The 24435-nt window shown below is 43.3% G+C and overlaps 1 protein-coding gene across 2 annotated transcripts in view; it reads right to left on the bottom strand.

Moving 5' to 3' along the window:
- JAK2 (Janus kinase 2) overlaps positions 1-24435 on the bottom strand; it is an 86919-nt gene that overhangs the window by 22063 nt on the left and 40421 nt on the right. For both annotated transcript variants that reach the window (XM_080987722.1, XM_080987723.1), the window contains 11 exons: positions 20941-21064; positions 18317-18434; positions 17841-17986; positions 16947-17268; positions 15067-15186; positions 13543-13700; positions 9403-9514; positions 7541-7727; positions 5549-5676; positions 2043-2177; positions 595-682 (listed from right to left, as the gene is read on the bottom strand). In XM_080987722.1, coding sequence (XP_080843848.1) covers positions 595-682; positions 2043-2177; positions 5549-5676; positions 7541-7727; positions 9403-9514; positions 13543-13700; positions 15067-15186; positions 16947-17268; positions 17841-17986; positions 18317-18434; positions 20941-21064 — 1638 coding nt within the window. The remainder of the gene's footprint in view (positions 1-594; positions 683-2042; positions 2178-5548; positions 5677-7540; positions 7728-9402; positions 9515-13542; positions 13701-15066; positions 15187-16946; positions 17269-17840; positions 17987-18316; positions 18435-20940; positions 21065-24435) is intronic.

Genomic DNA, 24435 nt, shown 5'->3' with positions numbered 1-24435 from the left:
GGATGGTCGACAGGGCAGCGCTCTGCGCACGTGCGCAGGGCAGTTTACGCTTCTGTGCATGTGCGAGCAGCAAACCCAGAAGTAACCCATTCTGAGACTTCCGGGTTTGCTGTGGATGTTCTCTGAAATGGATGCTAGACAAGGCGGACCTTTGTGGAGGTATTACTGTACCAGACATGTTCAACCAGTCGACCGCGATGTACAGTTAGATGGGGTGCTCCAGGTAGATCGCCGGGGTGGTCCTGATTGATTGCGGGGGGGAAATTAACTGGGCAATGAATGTCGCTGCCCCCTGCCCCTGGCACAAGGTGCCATCGCTGTGAAAGCTTGTCTTCCCTGTGGCGCGGCAGATTAAGTGGCGCGACAGATTAAGTTAGAGAACCAAGGTACCACTGTACAGCCTGGAACAAATTGATTACATCAACCTAGGGCATTTGTATCTCTCATTGTTTCGCACCGACACTTGTCGTTCCTTGCCAGACAACATGTACCTGATAAGAAGGCAAATGTGTTCGGAAATAGCTATTTGCATACAGGAAGGTAATAACAGAACTCCAATTAGGGCACACAAAACGGTTAATTGGCTTTACTCACTTTCTTCTCCATAGACACAAACTCCATAATTTAATACCAAGTGCTTGTAGGATAGCTGGCTCATCATGCTTGCTGCTTCGAAAAAAGACTGCAAGAGATAGGGAACAATAATTAGCAGAGCGAACCCTAATGGGAACTGTTTGGAATAAAACTTAATTAAAAACCACCTGCACTTTCACATAACTTCAGCTCCCCACCTTCCGCAACGATACGGTGTAATTAATATGGTGCCGTTGTTCTCTGCAGGCCTGTTTTTAATCATTGTTTCTCACAGCGCCTAACTGCTTTAATAGTGAATCATGTCAATTTACTGGCAGTAGGAAAATCCCCCATGAGGATACAAGGACTCTTACATCTGCCCACAGCGGGGGGTGATGATGGCGCTAGTTTTCAATGCATGTAACAATGCATGACAGCTCCAACCGATGAGTAACTGGCAAGCATTTAATTTTCAAAAGGCTAAACTCGGGGAACTTCTATCAGCTACGTCATTCAATCAGATTGAGCAGGCTTGACCTCACGTTACACAGAGACACTGTGAAAATGTCCATGTTTACCTCATGAACATCTGATTGTGTGAAACAGCAATCATCCCAGACAGGGCCAGATTTCGGTTTGATGAGGCCCTAAGCTACTGCAGGTAATGGGGTCTTTTATATGTCCAGCTGTCCTTTGTCAACAACAAACTGTCACTATTTTTTGTGTTGAATACAGTGGTACCTCGGGTTACATACGCTTCAGGTTACATACACTTCAGGTTACATATGCTTCAGGTTACAGACTCTGCTAACCCAGAAATAGTGCTTCAGGTTAAGAACTTTGCTTCAGGATGAGAACAGAAATCGTGCTCCAGCAGCAGGAGGAGGCCCCATTAGCTAAAGTGGTGCTTCAGGTCAAGAACAGTTTCAGGTTAAGTACGGACCTCCGGAACGAATTAAGTACTTAACCTGAGGTATCACTGTACTCTTGTCTGTGGGCAGGGAGAGTAAGTGGAGTCATACTGCCTGGTCAGACTGTGGATAAAAGGATCTGGGCACTGTGTAAAGGACGGCCAAATGCACCCCCCCAAAAAAAACCCACTCGGACTTTCTCTAGGGCAGCGGTTCTCAACCTGTGGGTCCCCGGATGTTGTTGGACTACAACTCCCATCATCCCTGAGCTCTGGCCTTGTAGGTAGGGGTGATGGGAGTTGTAGTTCAACAACATCTGGGGACCCACAGGTTGAGAAAGGCTGCTCTAGGGAACATGGATGTTCTGCAAGGTGTTTTCATGCCGTACACCGCCCTGGGATCTTCTGGTAAAGGGCTGTATATAAATTGAATTCATCATCATCATCTTAAAAATTAAAGCTGAGATCCCATATTTGCTGAACTGTGCATTCCTGCTCTGCTGAACTAGCCCTGCATATGAACTATTAAGCATATTACCCAAGGAGTATGAATACAAACCTCAGAATAATTCCTGTGCACTTTATCCAGGACTTTGAGCAGCACTTCAGTCTGATACAACTTGCCATAGTCGCCCACTTCTTTCCTCACACCTTTGAAAATTTTAGTGAAGGTACCCTGGCCAAGGCTTTCATTCTAAAAAAACCCCAAATAAATAAGGGGGGGGGGAGTCAATCATCTGCAAAATCCCTTCATGCCGATTTTAAGCAAAAGCATACCTAGTTTCAAGACTAATACAGGAGCTGTCTCAGCTGAAAGGAAACAATCATAATGTAAAAACATAACTGAACAGATCAAATGCTTCATTTAATTGCATATTCCGCGACAGAGGCTTTGAGACCAATCCTTGTGGGTTCACCCGAATGGAAGCACAACTGAGTTCAGAGAAATTATTTCCATTTGACTGCACAAACTTGCTTTGAAGCTATTTACCATTTGCCCTGCAAGCAGCCACCTTGAACGGTGTTGCTGGAATGCAAAAAATGACTTCTCTGAGGGTGAGTGGAGAGACTAGGGTAAGCTAGGGGCTTCTCATTTTCCCTCCTTGGGAGAGAGCCCCAAGTGATCCTACATGAAGTCATGGGGGGGGGGAGAGTTACACCAAGGGAGGTTCTTTTGCTGTTAGACAAGGGAAATTATGTTATTTGCGAGTTTCTCTAATTACGTTGGCAGCTGGAAATCAACAGCCAGATTTGTGGCTGAATTCCAAATGTCCTTTTAAATCTTTGCTATGGTTTACAACAGGACTGGGAGATACCTTGTTTTCAACATCGTGAAATATCACCAGCCCAAAAATGTGATATACAAATAGATCACAATGTCTGAAATTAAGGATGGAGCTATGTAGAAACACTGACTGGCTTCAGGTTTTCCCCGCATTGTGATTTTTGCCAGTGCCTGCTCTTGTGATACTCTGCTGCCCTATATGAAGCAGGGGAGAGCTGAGCTGGCAGAATTATTTTTTTTTTTTTAAATAATATTTATTAAGATTTTCAAAAAAAAAAAAGAAAATACAGAAAGCAATAATTAAAATACGTTCATAGCCTTATTTTCATAAATCCACTTTCTGGGACTCCCCCCTTCCCCCACCCCTACCATATTCCTTTTTCATATTGTTGGCTCCACAAGCTCTCAGTTCTGAATAAAAACTTAATTTGTTTAAACCATTATTCGAATTTAAAATTTCTACACTCCACATCAATACCGTTAATAAAACACAAAAAACTTCTTTCCCAGGGCCCACCCCATTTTCATTCCACAATTTCCCTTTTTTTTAATAATAGAAACACCCCACATAATAAAAATATCAGAAATAAGAAATAAAGAGTATAAAAGATGAGACAAAGCCAGTTCAAAAAAAGAAGTTGACAAGCCTTTGGATTTTAGTTCTCCCCCCCCTGTCCCCGGTTTAATTTCCCCCTGACCACCAAACCATATTATCCGCCTGGAATTCTTACAATCCATGAATCACCTATTTCCCCCAACTCCTTGCTGGTTTTTTTTCCTTTTTTTCCCTTTCATAATTATTTTTAGAACACTTAACTTCAGATCTTTAATAAAGCTCCCCCCATTGTTCTTTCCAAATTATAGTCCAGTTTCCTCTTGTTCCGCTGCTGAAACGTTCTAATTCAGAAGCTTAGTAAGTCTGCAGGGATTATTGTTATTCAGGAACAAAAACTTGCGTTCAGTCCCTTCCTTTCTTCAATAGAAAATTCTATTGTCTCCTTTAGCTGAACACCCTGTAGACAAAATATTATTTCCGTTTTGCAGCTTTCCCAGAAGATAACCAGTCCTGTAAAATTCCAATGGTGTTTTTTTTTTCCACTTACGACCATCTTTGTAATGTCCCGAAACTCCTCTAGGGGGATTGTTATAACTTTGTCTTCTCTAGTCCAAAAGTCCGATTGTTATCCATATTTTCGCCATTTTGTATCCAAGTTTTAACGAGTTGTTGCAAATTGTAACAAATTTAGCCAGCAAAGTTCTCATAATAAAATCCTCTCTACTTTCCGACTTTGACAGCTACTTTGACAGCTGTCAAAATCTCCGACTCTTTTCACCAGGCTCTCTCTTCAATCACCCCGGTTCCCAGGGGGGGGGGGTTACGTTTCTTCTCCCTCAATTCATCCTCCAGCACAGTTCTTATGATTCCCCATCGTGGAATTCTTAGTGATTATCAGCAATACAAATCTTTTTGGACCTTGGTTTCCCCGTCCTTGTCTTGAAAGGTTTACAATAGGGGGGGGGACTGACTTCCTTTTTGGATCCCCCCCCCGCTCGTATCCAATTCAAAAAGAAATTCTTTTTTTCCTCCTTTTAAACCCAGTTTCCAAATTACTCACGGGTTGTTGTCTAAAAGTCCGAATTTTCAATAGAAGAAGTCAGCGCTCTCCGCCGGATGGCATGCGGCTGCGCTCGGCAGGGATAGCAGAGGACTCAAAGCACCACGCTTCTCCCCGGCACCCGATCCGTAGCCTTTAAAAAGGCTCCTTCACGAGTCGGGAGGCCGCTAGCGGTGCCAGCCGAGTCTCCATGTCCACGACCCTCGTGGCCGTGGTTTTTAAGGGTCCCCGCATCGCCGGTGCGGTAGGACCCAGCCCCTGCCGAGCAGACTCCCTCCGGAGCTCGGAGGGAGTCCGCCATTCGGCGATGGCGCCAACCCGGAAGTCGAGCTGGCAGAATTAACAGGGGCTGAAGGAATTGAGAGAAGCCTTGACTGGCTTCGTGGTTTTCCCCACATTGCGATTTTTGCACAGCCCACACAGACACACACCATGATTCGTGTGATATATTGCCAGGTCAAAAACTATGAAACCGATATCACAATATCAAACTGGTTTTGGACAGTATATCAAATATTGATATATCACCAAGAAATAAAATTGTTGTTGCTGCTACTACTACATGGGGTAGTAACTTCCATTTAATTCAAGGGGACTTGAATTTCAGAGGAAAGTGGCCTAGGGTGAAGTTGCCACACAAACATCTCTCTGATATATGCTAGTTGTCTCTGTGTCTCTCCCCTTCCTGGCTGATGCATGCACTATTATTGGTGGAGAGGCTTCAGGAGTGCAATACTCTATCAAGTTAAAAGCCACAAAACTAAATTGGTTAATTTGCTTGAGAACGGACGGTAGGTAGGCTGGAAGGGCTACTGAAAAGAAAATATGATGATTAGGACATCACTCAGTTTAAACTCCCACATTTATCTTAATAAAAAAGTATGAACCCACATTAAAAAGAAAAACCACACATGCTGATTTTCAATTAATTTAGTCACACAGCAAATGAATTGCAAGTGAACACTTCAACTTCCAGGTGCACTTATCACAATAAATACCTAGTTTTCTGTAAATACAATTTCCCACCGATGTGCACACTATTTCCAGTAACACACACCACTGAGAAACAACGCTGGTGCCTTTAAATTAATGGGACTTAATTCAAAGGACTGCGCTGAGGATCAGAGTATTACACAAACGAGAAGATACGTCTCGTGAACTTACAAAGATCAGGTCCTCATTCCGGATTTTGTGAAAGACCATCTGGTTAACGTTATTATGCCTCTGCAAGGTGGGCGATGAGGGCAAGTCAGAAATTCCATTGCTCCTGAAGACAAGGAGGTTGGACTTATCTGTAAGGAGAAGGTTAACAGAGTCCTGGTTCACAAACAGACAGACTTAATTTCATTTTATTTATTATATTTATATTCCACCTCATCCTCCTGGGAGCTCATGGTTTTCTCCTCCCCATTTTTGACCTCACAACAACCCGGTGATGCAGGTTAGGCTGAGAGACAGAAGAAGAAGAAGAGTTTGGATTTGATATCCTGCTTTATCACTACCCGAAGGAGTCTCAAAGCGGCTAACATTCTCCTTTCCCTTCCTCCCCCACAACAAACACTCTGTGAGGTGAGTGGGGCTGAGAGACTTCAAAGAAGTGTGACTAGCCCAAGGTCACCCAGCAGCTGCATGTGGAGGAGCGGAGACGCGAACCCGGTTCACCAGATTACGAGTCTACCGCTCTTAACCACTACACCACACTGGCTCATAGTGATTGGCCAAAGGTCACCTGGTGAGCTTCATGGCTGAGTGAGGATTTGAACCCTGGTCTCTCAGACTGAAGTCCTGCTGACTTGCAGCTGAACATGTACAGCTTGCAGCTTGGCCAATGTGCCAGCAGTTTTACTGCTGCACCACCAGGGGGATATAGTACAGGAGACTGCAACCCTATTCCCTCATACCATTCAAGCAGTATTGCTGTTCCACTTCTAGCCACAAAACCGAACTTTTTTTTTTAATTGTTCCCTCCACAGACCCAATCCAAATATTATTAAATAATCCTGTCTCATCTGCATTAGCCACGGTTGCACAGAGCATGGCTTACACCAGAGATGGGGAACATCTGCCCCTCCAGATGTGGTCCGATTTCCATCAGGCCTAGCCAGAATGGGATGCAGAGTTCTAGTCCCAACAACATCTGCAGAGCCACAGGTTCTAGCCCTAACACAGTGGTTCTCAACTTGTGGGTCGCCAGATGTGGTTGGACTACAACTCCCATCATCCCCGAGCTCTGGCCTTGCTAGCTAGGGGTGATGGGAGTTGTAGTTCAACAACATCTGGGGACCCACAGGCTGAGAAAGGCCTAACACCACACCAGCTACAAGCAGAATCCTATACTTGGCAAGAGAGCAGCTTCCCACATCTGTGGTTTGTTTTGCACCCTGCTTTCTTTCCCCTTTCCTCAAACCCACGTCAGTCACCGCAGGTCCTTCGTGGCAGAAAAGGCCCTCTGCAGAATGCTACAAAAGGGGATCGGAGGAAGACTGTGGCCGTGCTGAACCACAGCAGAGAGGGATCTCAGGGCTGGTTGCGACTTCTGCACAGTTACGAGAGCCTGAGCTGCACCTGAATTTGGCCCCAGAGCCAGGAGTGGCTCTGAAACACCTAGCCCTCAGCCCTATGACTATCTGTACTTCTACAATACCTTAGCTATCAGCCTTTTATTAAAACCAACCAGATTATAGAATGAACGAATGAAATTAATAAATGGCCTAAAAGAAAAGGAAGTGTCTAAGTCAACACTCTCCTACCACCACCACCGTGGGCCACAAATCTTGCTTTTATTACTCATGTCACGTTTTGGAGCCTGAGTGCGTATTGGTTACTGCGTCAAGTAGATTCTATATTGTATATGATGCTGTCCGTCATAGAAATATATAATATACTGAATGCTATCTATAGTCCACATAGATAAAATAGGTTAATCAAGCCATTCTATTAAACTGAGACCCTGCTTTCGAAAAGTCTGACTCCAGTTCTCTGACTTTATTGTTTTCATTGCAGAGTTTTGTGTTTTTCTCATTTCATCCCCCCCCCCCCCAGTGCAATGTATTCATGTTTTTGCAAGTCATTCTGGGCAGATTTTATTACAGAAAAGCAAGGTCTAAAACCAAAAAACATTAACACCACCACTTAAGGGAGTTGTGAATCATTTACCTTTTGGCTTTGGAGGGCAACATCTGGTAAACTGAAAAATTATACTGTCTGACCGGACAGTTTCTGTCCGATAACAGTTCAAGAGATCCATGAGGTTTGTAAAACTTCTTCTAGTTCCAGTGAGATTATATTCGCCATTCTCATTTTTTGTGATCAAGCAATGCTTATAGTCCGTGGTACTGTCCCGCTGAAGATTAAGAAACGGTAAGAAAGATGTTGTTTCAAAACAGCTATCTTGTTTATAATACTGAATTTAAATTAGGAATCATACCTTTGTAGACAAAATGGTGCCATCCATGCATGAGAGGGAGGTATCAGAATAGCAGGCTCAGAGAAACCCCCAAAACTTATAGAACAATAATAAAAACTTCAGTGACACATCCAGCGGATTCATGTGGGAGTTTATTATGCATTCCTGATGTTCACCTAACTATTAATTTCTGCATTATATTTGAGCCTTTACCTGACAAAAAAGCCACTTCCAGAAATATAGCAGATTATAGCACAAGTTTAGCGCTCATTTCTGTGTTATTTACGAAAGGTTTTTTTTTTCCTGGAAGCAAACAAAACAGAAACGAAGGGGCCTTTACATTGTGTGGAAACTCAAATATAATGCGGAATTTAACAGAATCAGAAATCAACAGAATCTGATTATCCTGGAAGATGACATGGTTTGCTGGCACTGTGAACAGAAGCATGTTTCGTTGCAGGTTCCACCTGTATCTGTCAATATTTTACCATCACACACTGCATGTCATTTGATGAACAGCAGAAAACCTGTCCTTTAATCTTGCTTTAAGCACTCTGCTAACGTGACATTGATGGTTAAAGCAAGGATATAAAACCCCAACCTTATCAGATGCTTTTATCAGACTCTTGAGGCCTTGAAGAGTCTGCTAAGGGGTTCCCTAACATAGTCTGGCAAATTTGCTCATTTTTTTAAATAAACTAATTTTTAACTAAAGAAGCTGATCATCTTCCAAGGAATAATTAGGAATGGCATTTTGAATACAGTACTTTCATTCGTAGTTAAAACTAACTATGTTATATTGTGGTAAGCTAGTGAGAGTATGTAGAAAGCCCATACTCATATGAAAATAGCATCAATCTCTTGTTACTTGTAGCACAAATGATGCCTGGTTGCCTACAGATTGTGCAGATATGCTAATATTAATACAGGTTTAATTTTAAGTCACAAATAGAAGATATGACTAAATTCTAACAGTTAAATTACCATTAAGGTAAAGGTAAAGGGACCCCTGACCATTGGGTCCAGTCGTGACCGACTCTGGGGTTGCGGCGCTCATCTTGCTTTATTGGCCGAGGGAGCCGGCGTACAGCTTCCGGGTCATGTGGCCAGCATGACTAAGCCGCTTCTGGCGAACCAGAGCAGCACACGGAAACACCGTTTACCTTCCTGGCGAACGGTACCTATTTATCTACTTGTACTTTGACGTGCTTTCGAACTGCTAGGTTGGCAGGAGCAGGGACCGAGCAACGGGAGCTCACCCTGTCATGGGGATTCGAACCGCCGACCTTCTGATCGGCAAGTCCTAGGCTCTGTGGTTTAACCCACAGCGCCACCCGCGTCCCTTAAATTACCATTACTCGGTGCTTGAATGAACATGTCAGAAGAAAAGGAAAGTTTTATTTCTTCACAATCTTTCTTTGCCGACTGACATGGGTATGTGCACTGTTCACAAAGCACAGAGATTACTGAGAACTAGAGGTGGCTGAGCTTTTTAAAAATTATTCAAAAGCACAGTGGTTTAACAGGTAACACTTATAATCAAAGGTACTCTGAATCCTCTCTTTCTTGTTCACAGCCAAAGTAACAGTGTATTCTGCTCCTCTTTACTAACCTGCACTGCAAAGGTAAGAAAGTATTTCCTGAACTCCTTTGGACTGCAACGAAGAACGTAATAGCCCGTCTGATTGCCAGCTTTCTTCAGTTTATTGATTGCGAAGTCCATGCTATTTTGGAAAAACGAGAGGGAGGGAGCACAAGAGTTAAGAACAAGCTTTTAAAAGCTAGCAACCTTTGAGCTATGCAGAACACCTAGAGATTACCATATTTCTATCCCCGGTAAAAGTCTGTGACCATCCACTTACAACTGCCTACAGGTTACAACATCTAGGCACTTCTGACAAACTCCTTTGGCAGAGCGAAAGGGAAACGGACTTACTATGAATTTCTAAAGTGATGCTAGAGAACAGTCTCCCCTCTGAGTAAGGGAGGCAGAACCAAATCCCTGTTTCATTAGCCGGAAGGGGTTCACTTGGAGTCTCATTTGAAACCTGGCAGAACAGAAGAGGCCAAACCACTAACAATACTAACAGATTGTTGAATCATTATGGCAGCAGTTCAAATGCAAGGAAAAAAATCTGGCAAGGAAATGGGGAGGGTGTTATGTACTGAAGTTCTCACCCTGGGCCAACAGGGGGATACTGTAGATAGTTATGCAAATAAGGGATCGAAAGTGACGTTCAGTGATTGGATAGTTTTAGAAAATTGTTACAGTTACATTGTACTGGAGCTCTATATATTATCAGGCTGACTGAACCCTTCAGTTCAGTTCTGTTCTGTCCTGTGAATAAGCAAGAGCTGTTTGAAGAATTGCTGTGTCGTCTGATATGTTCACCCACAACTTAACAACATCTGGGCACTTCTGGCAAACTCCTTTGGCAGCGCGAAAGGGAAACGGACTTACTATGAATTTCTAAAGTGATGCTAGAAAACAGTCTCCCCTCTGAGTAAGGGAGGCAGAACCAAATCCCTGTTTCGCTAGCTGAAAGGGGTTCACTCGGAGTCTCATTTGAAACCTGGCAGAACAGAAGAGGCCAAACCTCTACCAATATTAACAGATTGTTGAAATCAGTATGGCAGCAATTCAAATGCAAGGAAAAAAATCTGGGAAGAAAATGCGAAGGGCATAAGTATGTCTAGGATCTGTAAGTGTGGTCAGTGCCAAACTTGGATTTTATTTATTTCCCACCCTTTCCCCCTGACAAGGACTCAAGACAGCTTGTAAATGAAATAGGAAATAAAACAAAACAAAACAGAAATAAATAAAAGCACTGAAGCAATAATATCATTTTTATACACCAGAGGCAGCACATGCAGCTGCAAATAAGTAAGTAAAAATGCATTTGTTTTAGACCCCCTAAGTAGTAGCAGTTGGCTAGGGCATCCCCCCATTCACCTCTACATAGCTACATCCTTATTTCCTACTGGTATATCACTGGTATATCACAATGTTTAACTGGTGATATATCAGAGTGTTGAAAACCAGACATCCCTCAGCCCCACTGACAGCAAAAGCTGAAAATGACCCTATAACACCATATTGCCTTTCCTATGGAAAGCACGATGCCTCTCCTCATGTAACCTCCTTAAACTTTATTTAGAAAACTTATGTCTCATTTTATATCTTCAGGAGGTTCTCAGAGTGGCTTACCAAAAGATTCTCAAAATGATATCCCACTCAGAATCTCGTAATATAGTGCAGGGTCCTTATCCTTATTCCTGCCTAGTGACATCTAGAAAATGTGATTCCTTGAAAGCAGTTTATTGTTTGGGGTGACTGAAGGGTTACTGGGTTAATCCCTACTTTTGCGCAGGAGAATGGTGTGACTAAGTTCTTAGGTCTTCCTTCTGACACCTCCCTAAGTTTCTGTCCAGCTAAGAGACAAAGATCTGAGGAGGAGGTGTCAAACAAGGGAGGAGAAATGTGGCTTGGAGTCCAGCAACAAAAGACCGAAAGATGTTAGGATTTTGGCATGCCCTTGGAAGAGGCCTGGCACGTGAAAAAGAGTCATCCTGGTGGTTGTTGTTTAGTTTCTGCAGAAGAAGAATGAGAAAGGATTGGGTGAAAACTGTTATGTACTGAAGTTCTCACCCTGGGCCAGCAGGGGGATACTGTAGATAGTTCAGGTCCACATATGCAAATAAGGGATGGAAAGTGACATTGAGTGATTGGATAGTTACAGAAAGTTGTTACAATTACGTTGTACTGGAGCTCTATATAAGCAGGCTGGCTGAACCCTTCAGTTCAATTCTGTTCTGACCTGTGAATAAACAAGAGCTGTTTGGAGAATCGCTGTGTCATCTGATATGTTCACCCACAACTTAACAGAAACTGAACAGAGGAAGACAGTAAAGGTAAAAAAATGCTGGAGTTGGAAAGTTGCAGAGACAAAGACACGTGTTCTGCCCTGGACGAGGCAAGGCAAGGAAACTAGAAAGAAGTTACCAGGAATGGGATGGACCTCAGAATCTGGTCTCATGGTTCCTTGCTACTCTTGGACAGAAGCAGGGATGAAGTCAGTAAATGGATACCTCCTTGAGCCCAAGGAGAGAGTAGGAATTAACATGTGTCAAAAGAGACTTATCTGCCAAGTGTGCTTGTCTCTGGAGGTGTATGAAGGGAGGTGAGCAATCCAGTTACCCACCTGGGGAACTCCTTTTCTCTGTCTCTCCTACAAAGGAGTGGGCGAGCCAGCAGCTCATGCTCAAAGCACCTTTGTCACCAAGCCCAGGTGGAAAGGAGGAACTGTAGGCTCCGCCTTCCAGCTGTAGAAGAGGAAGTGCAGTTTGTTTGGGACAAAGTACCAAGACGCGGGTGGCACTGTGGGTTAAACCACAGAGCCTAGGATCTGCCGATCAGAAGGTCGGCGGTTCGAATCCCCACGACGGGGTGAGCTCCCGTTGCTCAGTCCTTGCTCCTGCCAACCTAGCAGTTCGAAAGCACGTCAAAGTGCAAGTAGATAAATAGGTACCACTCCGGCGGGAAGGTAAATGGTGTTTCCGTGTGCTGCTCTGGTTCGCCAGAAGCAGCTTAGTCATGCTGGCCACATGACCCAGAAGCTGTACGCCGGCTCCCTTGGCCAATAAAGCGAGATGAGTGCCGAAACCTCAGAGTCGGCCACGACTGGACCTAATGGTCAGGGGTCCCTTTACCTTACCCAAGAGCAATCTTCAGATGCTTCTTATAGCTGTATTTCTTCCCAAACCGGGGTGGAGAATAATAATAATAAAAAAGAACGGAAAGGACAGAAAGTAGAGCTCAAAAGAGCTCAAAAAAGGCAGTCTGCAACTCTTGCCCAACCTGGAGGTGGGGACAATCCTTTGCCTTCCACTAGCAAGGAGGTGTTTTCTGCCCCTCTGGTTAACAGGCTGAGAAATCCCTATGACAGACTTTTAACTGAAGCGCACAGAGACACTTAGCTCTTCTGAACCAGGCAATACTACACAACAGTACAAAAACAACCCTCACAGCCGGAAATATTTCTTTTTCCTCAAGGCTACGGAAAAGTTCACAAGAAGGGAACACTTAGCCCAAAAGCAATTTCCTTTGCTAGCAATGTTCTGTGCTCAATTCCAGATATTGATATCTGAATTGCCTTTTCTTCCTCCACAATTTCAAATTCTATTTCTGCCAGATCCTGCAGTGAACCTATTAAGAAGTTCTCTGTCTATGACCGCATATACCATCACCATGGTTATGGCTGGGAGACCTTAAAACTCACTGTTCTCTATTCACTGCATGACACATTCGGAACTGAACTGAGAATGAAAGAAAAAACATCTTAAAACTTTGCATTAAGTGTTGTGGCTGAATAAACATGAATTCATTACAAAAGGAAACACTGAGAGACCTTCCCACATGTTTTTATCAAGGTTTCAAAGTATTTCCAGGGGGAGAGAGAGATAGGGAAAATAAATTATTGTGTATTTAAAAAAACCCAATGGCAGGTACATTTTTTAAAGTGTTCCTGGATGAAGGTGTGTACATGCAGCCACTTCCTGCTGTGCCAAAATGAGAAACGAGCCAAATAAAACACGTATCCAGCTGCACATCTGCACATACCTAAAAGATTTGGCATTAATTATCCTTGATGAACTAGGCAATTGCCTCCCAAGCAAAGTGGAGCATCTCTTTTCTTTCAGGATTAAAGGGAAAAAAACACCTTTTCAACATCTTATAAAACATGCCACTTACGAAATTGGCCCATGACAGTTGCTCTGAATATTCTCAATGATGGAAGGGGGTGCTACTTCTTTACAGAGGTAATGATGGGCATCTGCGGTTAATCTGTAATATCCATCAATCAATGACACGAAAGAAAGAGCCTCTCTTAGTGAATGAAATTCAGCTTCCTGCAAAGGCAAGGGAGAAAGATAGTAAGATATTTATTATTTTTCTGGTAACACTAATTGCATGAATATGCTTCTGATGGTTGATCATTTTGTTGCGTTACCCACAAACGCTGAAATGAATAATCCATTCATTTCCATGACAAGGAATATGAACGGTTTGGTGAATGCATTAAGCCATGGGTAGGTTAACTAAGGCCTGGGGGCCGGATCTGGCCCAATCGCCTTCTAAATCTGGCCCGTGGATGGTCCGGGAATCAGTATGTTTTTACATGAGTAGAATGTGTGCTTTTATTTAAAATGCATCTCTGGGTTATTTGAGGGGCATAGGAATTCGTTCATTCTCCCCCCAAAAATATAGTCTGGCCCTCCACAAGCTCTGTTGCGCCGTGTGTGTGCGCAGAAGCGGAGCTCTAGTTACAGACTTTTCGGAGTGTGAACGGCACCTCGGAACGGATCGAGTCCGTAACTAGAGGTACCACTGTATATCACAAGACTATTGTATTTTCATATTCTGTTGGAAGCCGCCCAGAGTGGCTGGGGAAACCCAGCCAGATGGGTGGGGTATAATTAATAAATTGCTGTTGTTGTTGTTGTTGTTGTTACAGTATCATATTGCCCAGATATTGCCCAGCCCTACAACGTAAGGGGGATTAAAAAAACAAACAAACCACATATTAGATTTTTAGTAAGGTTTGTCTAACAAAGAATGAAGGGGGCGAAATGTATTCCACCCATGTTTCAAAACTGTGTAAATGTGCCATCGTGTGGAGAAAGACAGACAACCATGGGTCTCAGGCTAGATAGAACTGAACAGGACTCCACTACCTCCTTATGTGCAGATATTTCAGGAGAATGTTTCTAAGCCGCATGCTCTGCCGCAGCCCTTTACCATGGGCAGAAAACAGGGACTGTGCTAAGCAGAGATACCGTGCTCAAATATATGTACGATCTCCATGTGGAATCATTGCCTTCTCTGTGCCGGGAAGGAGACTGGATCAAGCATGTGAATTTGAGACGCACTCCCAATCTCAGCAGATGGAGAAGGAGCATCTGAGCAGGCTATGATTTGTTGCACATGTGTGTATTTACATCGTTCTTCTGTGGTTAATGACTATGGCTAGGAATCTCAAAAAGCATGAGGAAAGGAAAGGCTTATGGTGTGGCCGCCTCAAAACGGAACAGGAGGGCTGTTGTTTTTAAGAACACACAGATTGCTTTTGCTACATTCTACGAAAGTCACAGTCTAACTTACGTGCCTAATTGCCCAACACTGCAGATATGAAACAAGGCAGGGCATCAAATCCAATTTGTTTAGACAAGTAATGCACAGAAATGTAAGGTAATCAAAAGAGAAAGCCACTCTTACCAAATTCTTGCTGTCTTGCTTGTGAATGGTTACAATTCTATTCTCGCCAGAACCTTCTTGGCTTGCTTGCTTAATACTGACATCGATAATGTCGGGGAAATCGCAATAGGTCTGTATTTCCTGCGAAAAGATGTTGCTTTATTAGGAAACGGGTTATTTGTGAGTGTTTTAGTCAAACTTCTAGCCATCAACTGAAACAGAGCAATTGTAACATTATTCTCAATAGCCTGATTCTGAGGGAATAAGAAACATCCTTTCCTGCCAGAAAAACAAGTTTGAGCCTGGTGTTTGCACATTACTTCTCTACTCCCCTTTCACAATATTTATCAATGGCAGCTAAATTCTTGGTTTTTACATCTTTACCACAAGCTGCAAGACTCTGAATCAGGCAGACCTTCAAGGGAAGAGTTTCCCAAGGGAAAAATCCCTCTCTATGGACTGATGTTCAGAATAAACTGATGAAAGGCTAACCCTGACAGTTGCACATATTGCAGAGAAACAAGAGCAGGATTGGGGTCTTATTTCTAAGAAGGCTACCATCTGTGTGCACAGACAGCATTACTCAAGTTTGCTTATCTCTGTTTAGATAACAATCACCATACGCTTTAAGTGATGCTGCCACCACTAACAGATGAAATTTAAATTACAGAGAAATTAAAAGAGCAATGTTCAAGCACCAAGATCCAAAACACTCAAGAGAAAATCCCCCCTTTGCTTAACCCAACCTACAGTCTATAAAGTATCTAGAAAGGAAATATTTTATCAATAGAGTTAATTGTGTACCACCATACATTAAAAAAAATAATGAACTGTCAATGTATTATCCTCCTAGAACACCACTGGAGAACAGAAAATGGCAATCTTCACTTCTCAGGCACATCTACTGCTAATCCAAATTATTTCCCTGACAGTAAGGGACGTGGGTAGCGCTGTGGGTTAAATCACAGAGCCTAGGACTTGCCTATCAGAAGGTCGGCGGTTCGAATCCCCGCGACGGGGTGAGCTCCCGTTGCTCGGTCCCTGCTCCTCCCAACCTAGCAGTTTGAAAGCACATCAAAGTGCAAGTAGATAAATAGGTACCACTCCGGCGGGAAGGTAAATGACGTGTCCGTGCGCTGCTCTGGTTCGCCAGAAGCAGCTTAGTCATGCTGGCCACATGACCCGGAAGCTGTACACCGGCTCCCTCGGCTAGTAAAGCGAGATGAGCACCGCAACCACAGAGTCGGTCACAACTGGACCTAATGATCATGGGTCCCTTTACCTTTAAGGCTAGTAATCTTAAAAGACTTGGGTGAAATCCCATTCAACGCTAGGCACAAATAAAAACCAATAGGAACTAGAGTCTGCATTGATACTAAGGATTGGGACCCTGCATTGCCCAAGCCACAGAACAGAACTGGATGTGCACTAAAAACCCACAGAACCTTAAACCAGCCTCCCACTCCTCCCTCACCATTTATATTCTGCGTACCTTTTCCTGCAAAGTACTTGCCACAATACTTTCAACTGACTGTACAATGCTAATTTCTACTTGGCCAGTAAGAATTCTATTGATGGAACCAAGTAATTCTGCTTCCAGTGGTATTCTCGAAGCTTTCATAGTAAACAAAATACAGAAGTACAGTCGTACCTTGGAAGTCATACGGAATCCGTTCCGGAAATCCGTTTGACTTCCAAAACATTCGGAAACCAAAGCGTGGCTTCTGATTGACTGCAGGAAGCTCCTACAGCCAATCGGAAGCCCCGCCGGACATTTGGCTTCTAAAAATAGTTCACAAACCGCAACAGTCACTTCCAGGTTTGCGGCATTTGGGAGCCAAAACGTTCGGGAACTAAGCTGTTCGAAAACCAAGGTATGACTGTATGTTATACGAGATTACCTGTTCTGCCAGTGTCTCACTTTCCTTATGTTTCCCTCTTGAGCATTGAATTCCACCATTTCCGGATATAACAATGGTTGCAAAACTTTCTTCACCCGAAGGCTCTCTGCCGGGTTCCTTCACTTCAAACACTTCTGAATAAAAGGCAGACTGGAGGGTCTCCAGATTTATGAGATATTTCAGTTTCAAGTTTCTGGCGGTTGCTTTGCACTGGCCAAACTGCTGGATGAATCTGCGGAATCTGTATCTTATCCTCTTTCGTGTCAGAATGTGATAATCCTGGATTTTTTCCCTGATGCATTTTGGCAAAAACATCTTGTAGCTGTGAACACAAAGACAACCAAGTGTGTGGCAAAATATTGATGAGCAGTTCAAAGGGGGCTGGTGGTATTCTTCTACAGAAGGTGCAAGAGCAACTATCAGGTAAGTCCTAAATCCTAAAATCTTTTAACTTATGAGCAAGTGGGACAGAAAACCGGGAGGCGAATTCCACTGGCGATGTCAGGGTTTGCATCCTCAAACTTTCTCTCTGCAACGACCAGAACTAGGAACCACCAGGCTGTATAAAAGAGGAATGTCACATCTGGTGAAATGGAACAGGCCACAACTTGCTCAGATCTGCAAATGCCTTATCCAAGTTCAAACTCTTGCTTTGCTGTGAAGTTGACTGGATCACCTTGGGCCAGGCACTTATCTCTCAGCCTAATCTTAAAATGGGGAGAGTCATGAACTGGAAACAAGTTCTTTGGAAAAAGGGGTAAGGCAACAGGCAATCAAAATAATAATGGTTTGGCTCCTAATTTCCATTTCGTGCTTTCCTGCCTCCACCTCCTGTTTTACTCCTCCCTTCCCCATTTGCACAGCTACAGAAGAAGACGTCACAAAGAGAGTTACCTCATAGAATTGTAGATGCCTAGTGGAGTTTGGTCCTTTTCTTTGGCCATCCTCATCATATCCAGAACAGCCATGCCAAGACATTCTTCTTGTGTTTCATGAGTGACAGGCATCTTCACCCACCCATGGACAAAGTCTTCCCGCCACTGGAGGCAAAAAACGAAGGCACAGAAATTCTGATGAATTTGGCCTACTGCTCTTTTCATTTATTTTCATCGCAGCTTGCGTTGTCTTCTATTGAATCAACTCGGAACTTAATTTGAACAAAGAAATCAGCTCAGATCTCAAAGGGGAATCAACACCTTGGTGCTGCCCTCAAGGCTGTTGTATTTTTATTTCACAGGATAACTGCATATAATTATTATTATTATTGTGAAATTATCCATATTTGGATGAAGACATTCATCTCCAGCAGTAAAAACACAGAGAAGGGCCAAATACATCCATACCCAAATAATACGTTGTCAAAATTTTACCTGAGCAAACAAATAAGACATGACAATGTCATCAAGGACAGGACACTCTGCACCGCGGGAAACACCGTACCGAAATGCTCGTACATTGCTGTTACAATACCAGTGTGGGAAATAAAACCTGTTAAGAAGCAAAGACATATTATCAGTGCTTTTGCAGCCAAGACCACACATGTTAGAAACATGTTTTTAATGAAATTCAGGCTGCTTAAAGGGCAAGGGCTTTGAATACTTTCACACAAGTTCATATTGCCACTAAATTATTCCAGCTTGAAATGAGCCATCTCCACTGGAGTTGGCATTTAGCCAGCAAATAACCAAACATCAAAACTCATAGCCAATTTACTGGTCAAATACCACCACTCATTTCCCCCCGCCGCCCCACCTCTTATGTTTCTATCTCAACTTTCTTCCATCATGAAACCCAGAGTGATGTACAACTGCCCACTGAGACACCGACCAGACCCAGAACTACTTAGCTTCAGCAAAGCAGTGGCCTTTAGATAGTAGTGAATGGGGCATTAGGGTGGCACTGCTTCCCTGGCTTCCTTCCAGCCAAGTTGCTCCTGAATACCAGGATGGAGAGTGGGAGAGGCAAGGCAGCAGTGGTGCAAACACATTGGCAGAGGCAATCTGGTGCTCCTGCTGGCGTATTTGCACCGCACTGAGTTCTCTGCCTCCTCCCTCTCCCTCTTTATTCTGGAATGCCTCAGCTATACTATTGTGGTCTGACTCTGAAGGAGGGAGGTCACAAAAGGAGCACAACTCCCCGGCATTGTCTGCAACTGCCTCTGGGACTTACATTCATGCCTTACAACTGCTACTAAATAATTTTGCTCATTTCTAAAGCCTTGTCTTCTAGAGTTTGCAAAGTACTATGTCAGATCACAGGCAGGCAAATGCAGCTGGTTCTATGAAAGTCTAGATTCCTGGGCACTTGTAGCCTGTGCTACTGTGATGAGTAAAATTTGGACCTGCTCATATGTCATAAGCCATGGCTTCCTGTTCGGGGATTCTTGTAGTTCCAGCACATTGTCAGAGCAGGGGAGCACAGAAAGTAGGGCTGGGCGATATGTGGTTTTCAACATTGTGATATATCAGCAGCTAAATATCTCAATCTACGGATATATCGTGATGCCTGAAATGTATCCCGGCTGCTTCTTCCTCCCTACCTTAAGCAGCTGAGATACATCACCCAGCCCAACAGTTGAGTTTGCCCCCACACTACTCTCGCTCATGTGAGCCAGGGGGAGAGAGCAGCTTCTTCAAAGGCACACGCAGGGGGAAGACAGAGCCGGAGAAGGCGCTCACCTGCCTGCCTTCACCTTCACCCAATTGGCCGAGATGCCACTTTCCTCCCTGTCAGTCGCTCCAGGAGTGACCAACCAGGAGGAAGTGGCAGCCTGCCTGCCCAGGTGAAACTGGAGGCATAGCTTGCAGGTGAGAATCTTCTCAGGCTCCTGTCTACCTGCCTGCCTGCCTATGCCTTTGCTGCCTCAGGGCAATTTGAGCTGGCAATACATTGCGGATGTATCGAGTCTGAAACTGGTATCACGGTTTGAACGTCATACGCCGGTTTCAGACAATTTATCAAAATGTATCTCAGCAATATCGCTTTAGCATACCCAGGAATCAAAAGTTTTGTGTCTCTTTTGTAGTAAATGTATACTTTCTTGTGCATTACGCAATCTCCATTTTAGGAAGCATGGCTTAGTTGGGAGAGGAGAAGCTCTTTTGAGACAATTGTCAGGCATGGTACACACGCTTCTGAACAAAGCCTTTATCTATGTATTTTATGGACTCTGGCAAGCTTCCCAAAACTCCTACCCTTGACACGATGACATAAAGGAACAGGCGGTTTAGCCTCCCCAGAAACATTATGGCAAAATGGTTTAAAAATCTCCTTTATGTTTGTGATGCAAGACACACTGTGGAACATTGAACCTTAAGATGGGGACTACTCAATGGAAATTTTTCTAGACTACAGAAGTACACACACTGATCCGCAGATGTTTTACATTCTGGAAATATATGCAAAATGGTTATATGACTAGAGCAATGGGAATGCCTTGGTTGCTAGGACACAGTTGAAATGCAGCCATTGTTCAGACACAACTGCTTATTTAAACAAAATGCTGCAACCTCATACATGCATACCTGGAAGTAAACACCCACATCTACATGCTTAGAATTGTACAGTAATTGCAATACAATCCATTTATAAGAAGAAGAAGAAGAGAACATTCCACTGAAATTATTTTTTATAAATGGGCCCATCAAATAAATTAAATAGCTCTGGGTTTAAATAAAATAGATAATCAAGTTTACTCCAAGGAGGAGTAAAAGTGGTCATCAAGTGATTCTGTCAGCTTTCAGGGGTCTGCCCCTGCCTCCATGTGCATTTGCTATAACCTCCATAAAACAACACATGGAATAAAACTGACTGTAAAATATAAGGACAAAGAGTGTTATTCTTATTATGAACCCCTCTGATATTTAAATGGAAATAAAAAAGTCGTAGGAAATTAATCAATTATTTCAACCTACATTACAGTCCTTTAGTTTAAGAAAAATCTAATTAAACAAAAACCATTTTTATTTAAACAAAAACAAGCTATGATATTAACCTTATCCGGTAGAGAACAGTGAGACTGGTTGATCCCTCTACTTGGAAGGTGTGGTTTGGGGGATACCAACATCTGTCTGTCTGATTCATTAGTCCAAACATGTTATGGTACACCGGCAAGATACCTAAGGAAAAGAAAAGCCAACAATGTTTTATTTGCAAGATCTTTTTCCTGTGTTGAAAAGGTGTTGCTAAGCAGTGTTGCACTTGTCACGCCTGTAAGGTTTTAATACTTTCTTTTGGATTTTAGGTATGAAGAGGTTGCCATGGGAAAGCTTATGAAAAGAAAACATTCAGATCACACTGAATTTGGTTCGGCTAAAGCAACAGATAACGCCAATACAATAAATAGTTATAACATTGCAGAAAGAGGGCTGAGACAGGCCTGTTCATCCCTTAATGTGGTACCCATCCCAAGACATGCTTCAGTAAACAGAACATCTGCTTCTGGAATACTTTTAACAGCTCCAACACCCAACTAGAACAATTCTTTGTTTGCTTGTTTTTGTTTCTTTAAGGTATTTTTATACCACTATTCGGATGGATCTCACAGAGAGGTTTATAAAATGTTATTTATATCCTGTTTTCTTTTTTGATATTTTATCTATTTATTTATACTTTTCAAGTTTATACATTTCACTAGTTTTATACGTCTCACTAATTTTACATTCATTTTGACATTTCAAAACTTGACTTCCATCCCCCTCTTTCTGCAGTTCCTTAAATTTCTTTTTAATATCTTCTGCACATCCAAATTAACTTAATTTGCACATTTATTCATCTTCTTTAAATATATACATCCTGTTTTATATCCTGTTTTTTTCAGTATACAATCCTACCAGGGCAGGATCTTTACGAGAGGCATTAAAATAAGTTTTAAAAAACCACAGCAAACAATAGCAAGCGTTTCCCAAACTTGGGTCTCCAGCTGGTTGTTTTTTTTTACTACAACGCCCATCTTCCCTGACCACTGATCCTGATAGCTAGTGACGATGGGCGTTGTAGTCCAAAAAAAGCTGGAGAGCCAAGTTTGGAGAAACCCTGCATACAGCTCTATCAACATACAGCCCAGTTCACAGTTTTCCTCACCTGGTTACAGTCATGTGCATTGTGGAAAGGAGGTTGTGAGCGCACATGGGAAGAGCATAGTGTGAACTAGCCCCACGACAAAGCAAGACCAGCCAAATCAGGCAATGGTGCTCAGTGAAGAGAAAGGTTGCTTTTAAGCACCAGTGCTCTGCGGACTGGCTCAGGCAACATGATGAGAGACAACAGCACTTTTGTGTAACTTCTGTCTCCTTGTGTTTTGAAAACTATGGCTCTAGATGGATTAATATATACAAGGTTTAAGACATGGCTAAGAAAAGATGCACAACAGAAGATGGGAAAACGTTACCGTGAGAACTCTGCTTGACCTTGTCTGGGGCAAGAGCAGCTCTTCTTAGGCTAAAAAGCCCCAAATTTCAACCAAAGCAAAGCAAAACATTCAACAGCTTCTGTCTGTATAGAACCAGTCTTCACATATTGCAGCAATCACTTGCTAAGCAAAAGGTGACTCATTTGTGAGTCACTTTGGACATCAATTTGGCAGAACAGCATTCAACCATAACTAGAGGGAGATGAAGCTTTAATGAAGCACCTCTCTCGGTGCCAATGGAATGGCAGAATGAGCCAACATTTGTTTGGACTGGTTTGGCAGCTGGTGGTTTCAAATATATGGAAAGTCCCAGCTTTAAAGCAACATGAGATTGGTTAGCTTAACAGCTTTCCATTTGAAACAAAAAGCTTATTTGCCTTCTATAAAAACACCCGAGAACAATGGCCAAGGAACAATTCAGCCTAAACCAGCAATTCATATTTATTAGTTGCAGGAATATGTTGAAATTTCATGTTGTAATAAGCAAGCTGGACTCCTTACAAACCTGATGAAGAAATAATGATTCAGGATGAACGTTTGATGTAATTTCCCGTCATTTCTACAAAGCAGCCCACAGCTATTTGTATAGAAGAGTGTAAAATACAGATATTTGGGGCTATGGATTGCGTGGGAAAGGCTGGTGTCACACCGGGGATTTTCCATAACCAACACAAAAAGGTGCATTTATCCTTTCCTTATACACCTTTGTTGCACTCCCATGAACTCCAGCCGTTCCGCAGTCATTTCAAAACGTAAGTAGATAATGAATAATCATAAAAACTAATGCACTTCAGAAAGGCTAAAAGCACCAGAATGGAAGGGAACTAATGCAATACTCTGATCCTCACTGTTTGTCCCAGCCCCTACACTTCTACCATGACATACGGGCGGCGCTGTGATCTAAACCATTGAGCCTCTTGGGCTTGCCAATCAGAAGGTTGGTGGTTCGATTCCCCACGATGGGGTGAGCTCCTGTTGCTCTGTCTCAGCTTCTGCCAACCTAGCAGTTTGAAAGGACGCCAGTGCAAGTAGATAAATAGGTACCAATGTGGTGGGAAGGTAAACGACGTTTCCGTGCACTCTGGTTCCTGTCACGGTGTTCCATTGTGCCAGAAGCGGTTTAGTCCTGCTGGCCACATGACCCAGAAAGCTGTCTGTGGACAAACGCCAGCTCTCTCGGCCTGAAAGCGAGATGAGCTCCACAACCCCACAGTCACCTTTGACTGGACTTCACTGTCCAGGGGTCCTTTGCCATTTTTAAACCTAACTTTTTGGATGCTGGGTGACAATCTAGTTTTCAGCACTGTGATATATCAGCAGCTAAATGCTGCCATGTACTGATATATCACAATGTCTGAAATTGCCCAGGCATTCCCCATAAGGCTCCTGCATGCACGAGCCAGACAGGTCTGGGGACTTGCCCAGGTCACAAAGTTGAACGAGCCCCCATACCATTCTGGCTCCCATGAGCAGCAGCTATATGGGGACAAGGGCGGGCAGCCTCCTGCTGGCCCCTGAGCCTGCTGGCCCTTCAGAGGAGCAGTCTAAACAAGCTGGCCCCCACTTCAGTTTGCAGGAGGCAGAGGAGGCTTGATCAGCTGAGAAACGGGCTTTCGTAAACTGTCCACCTCACAGCTGATCAAGGCAACTTGAGCTGGCCCTATATCTTGGCTTCCCGGCCACCAGCTGTGGGCCAGCTCAAAAAGTTTGAAACTGGTATCGCAGTTTGAACATCATACTGGTTTCAGACAATTAATCGTAATATCGCCCAGCTCTACTCTGCAGTGCCTCCTAAAACAACCTGGCTTTTTTTTTTTTTTTGAAGGGCTACTGTTATGCATGCTGGAAGGGCATTGCTTATTAAATTGCAGCATCATCTGCTAAATACTCTACCTAATCTCGATTAAAACTAGTTTTCCTTGCATAAGAAGGTGAGCGATAGGGAGCACGGCACTCTTACTTTGCAGAGATTTCAAGAGGAACCAAATGTGTCTGTAACTTGAGCTTTCTGTGAACAAGAACAAAAACCACTTTTTTAAAAAAAAAGAGCACGGGTTTAGGTGATTTACCATTTTGGCA

This window comes from Podarcis pityusensis (assembly GCF_964106645.2).
Source record: "Podarcis pityusensis genome assembly, chromosome: 17".
Taxonomy (NCBI): domain Eukaryota; kingdom Metazoa; phylum Chordata; class Lepidosauria; order Squamata; family Lacertidae; genus Podarcis; species Podarcis pityusensis.
This window is presented reverse-complemented; position numbering and strand designations above follow the sequence as displayed.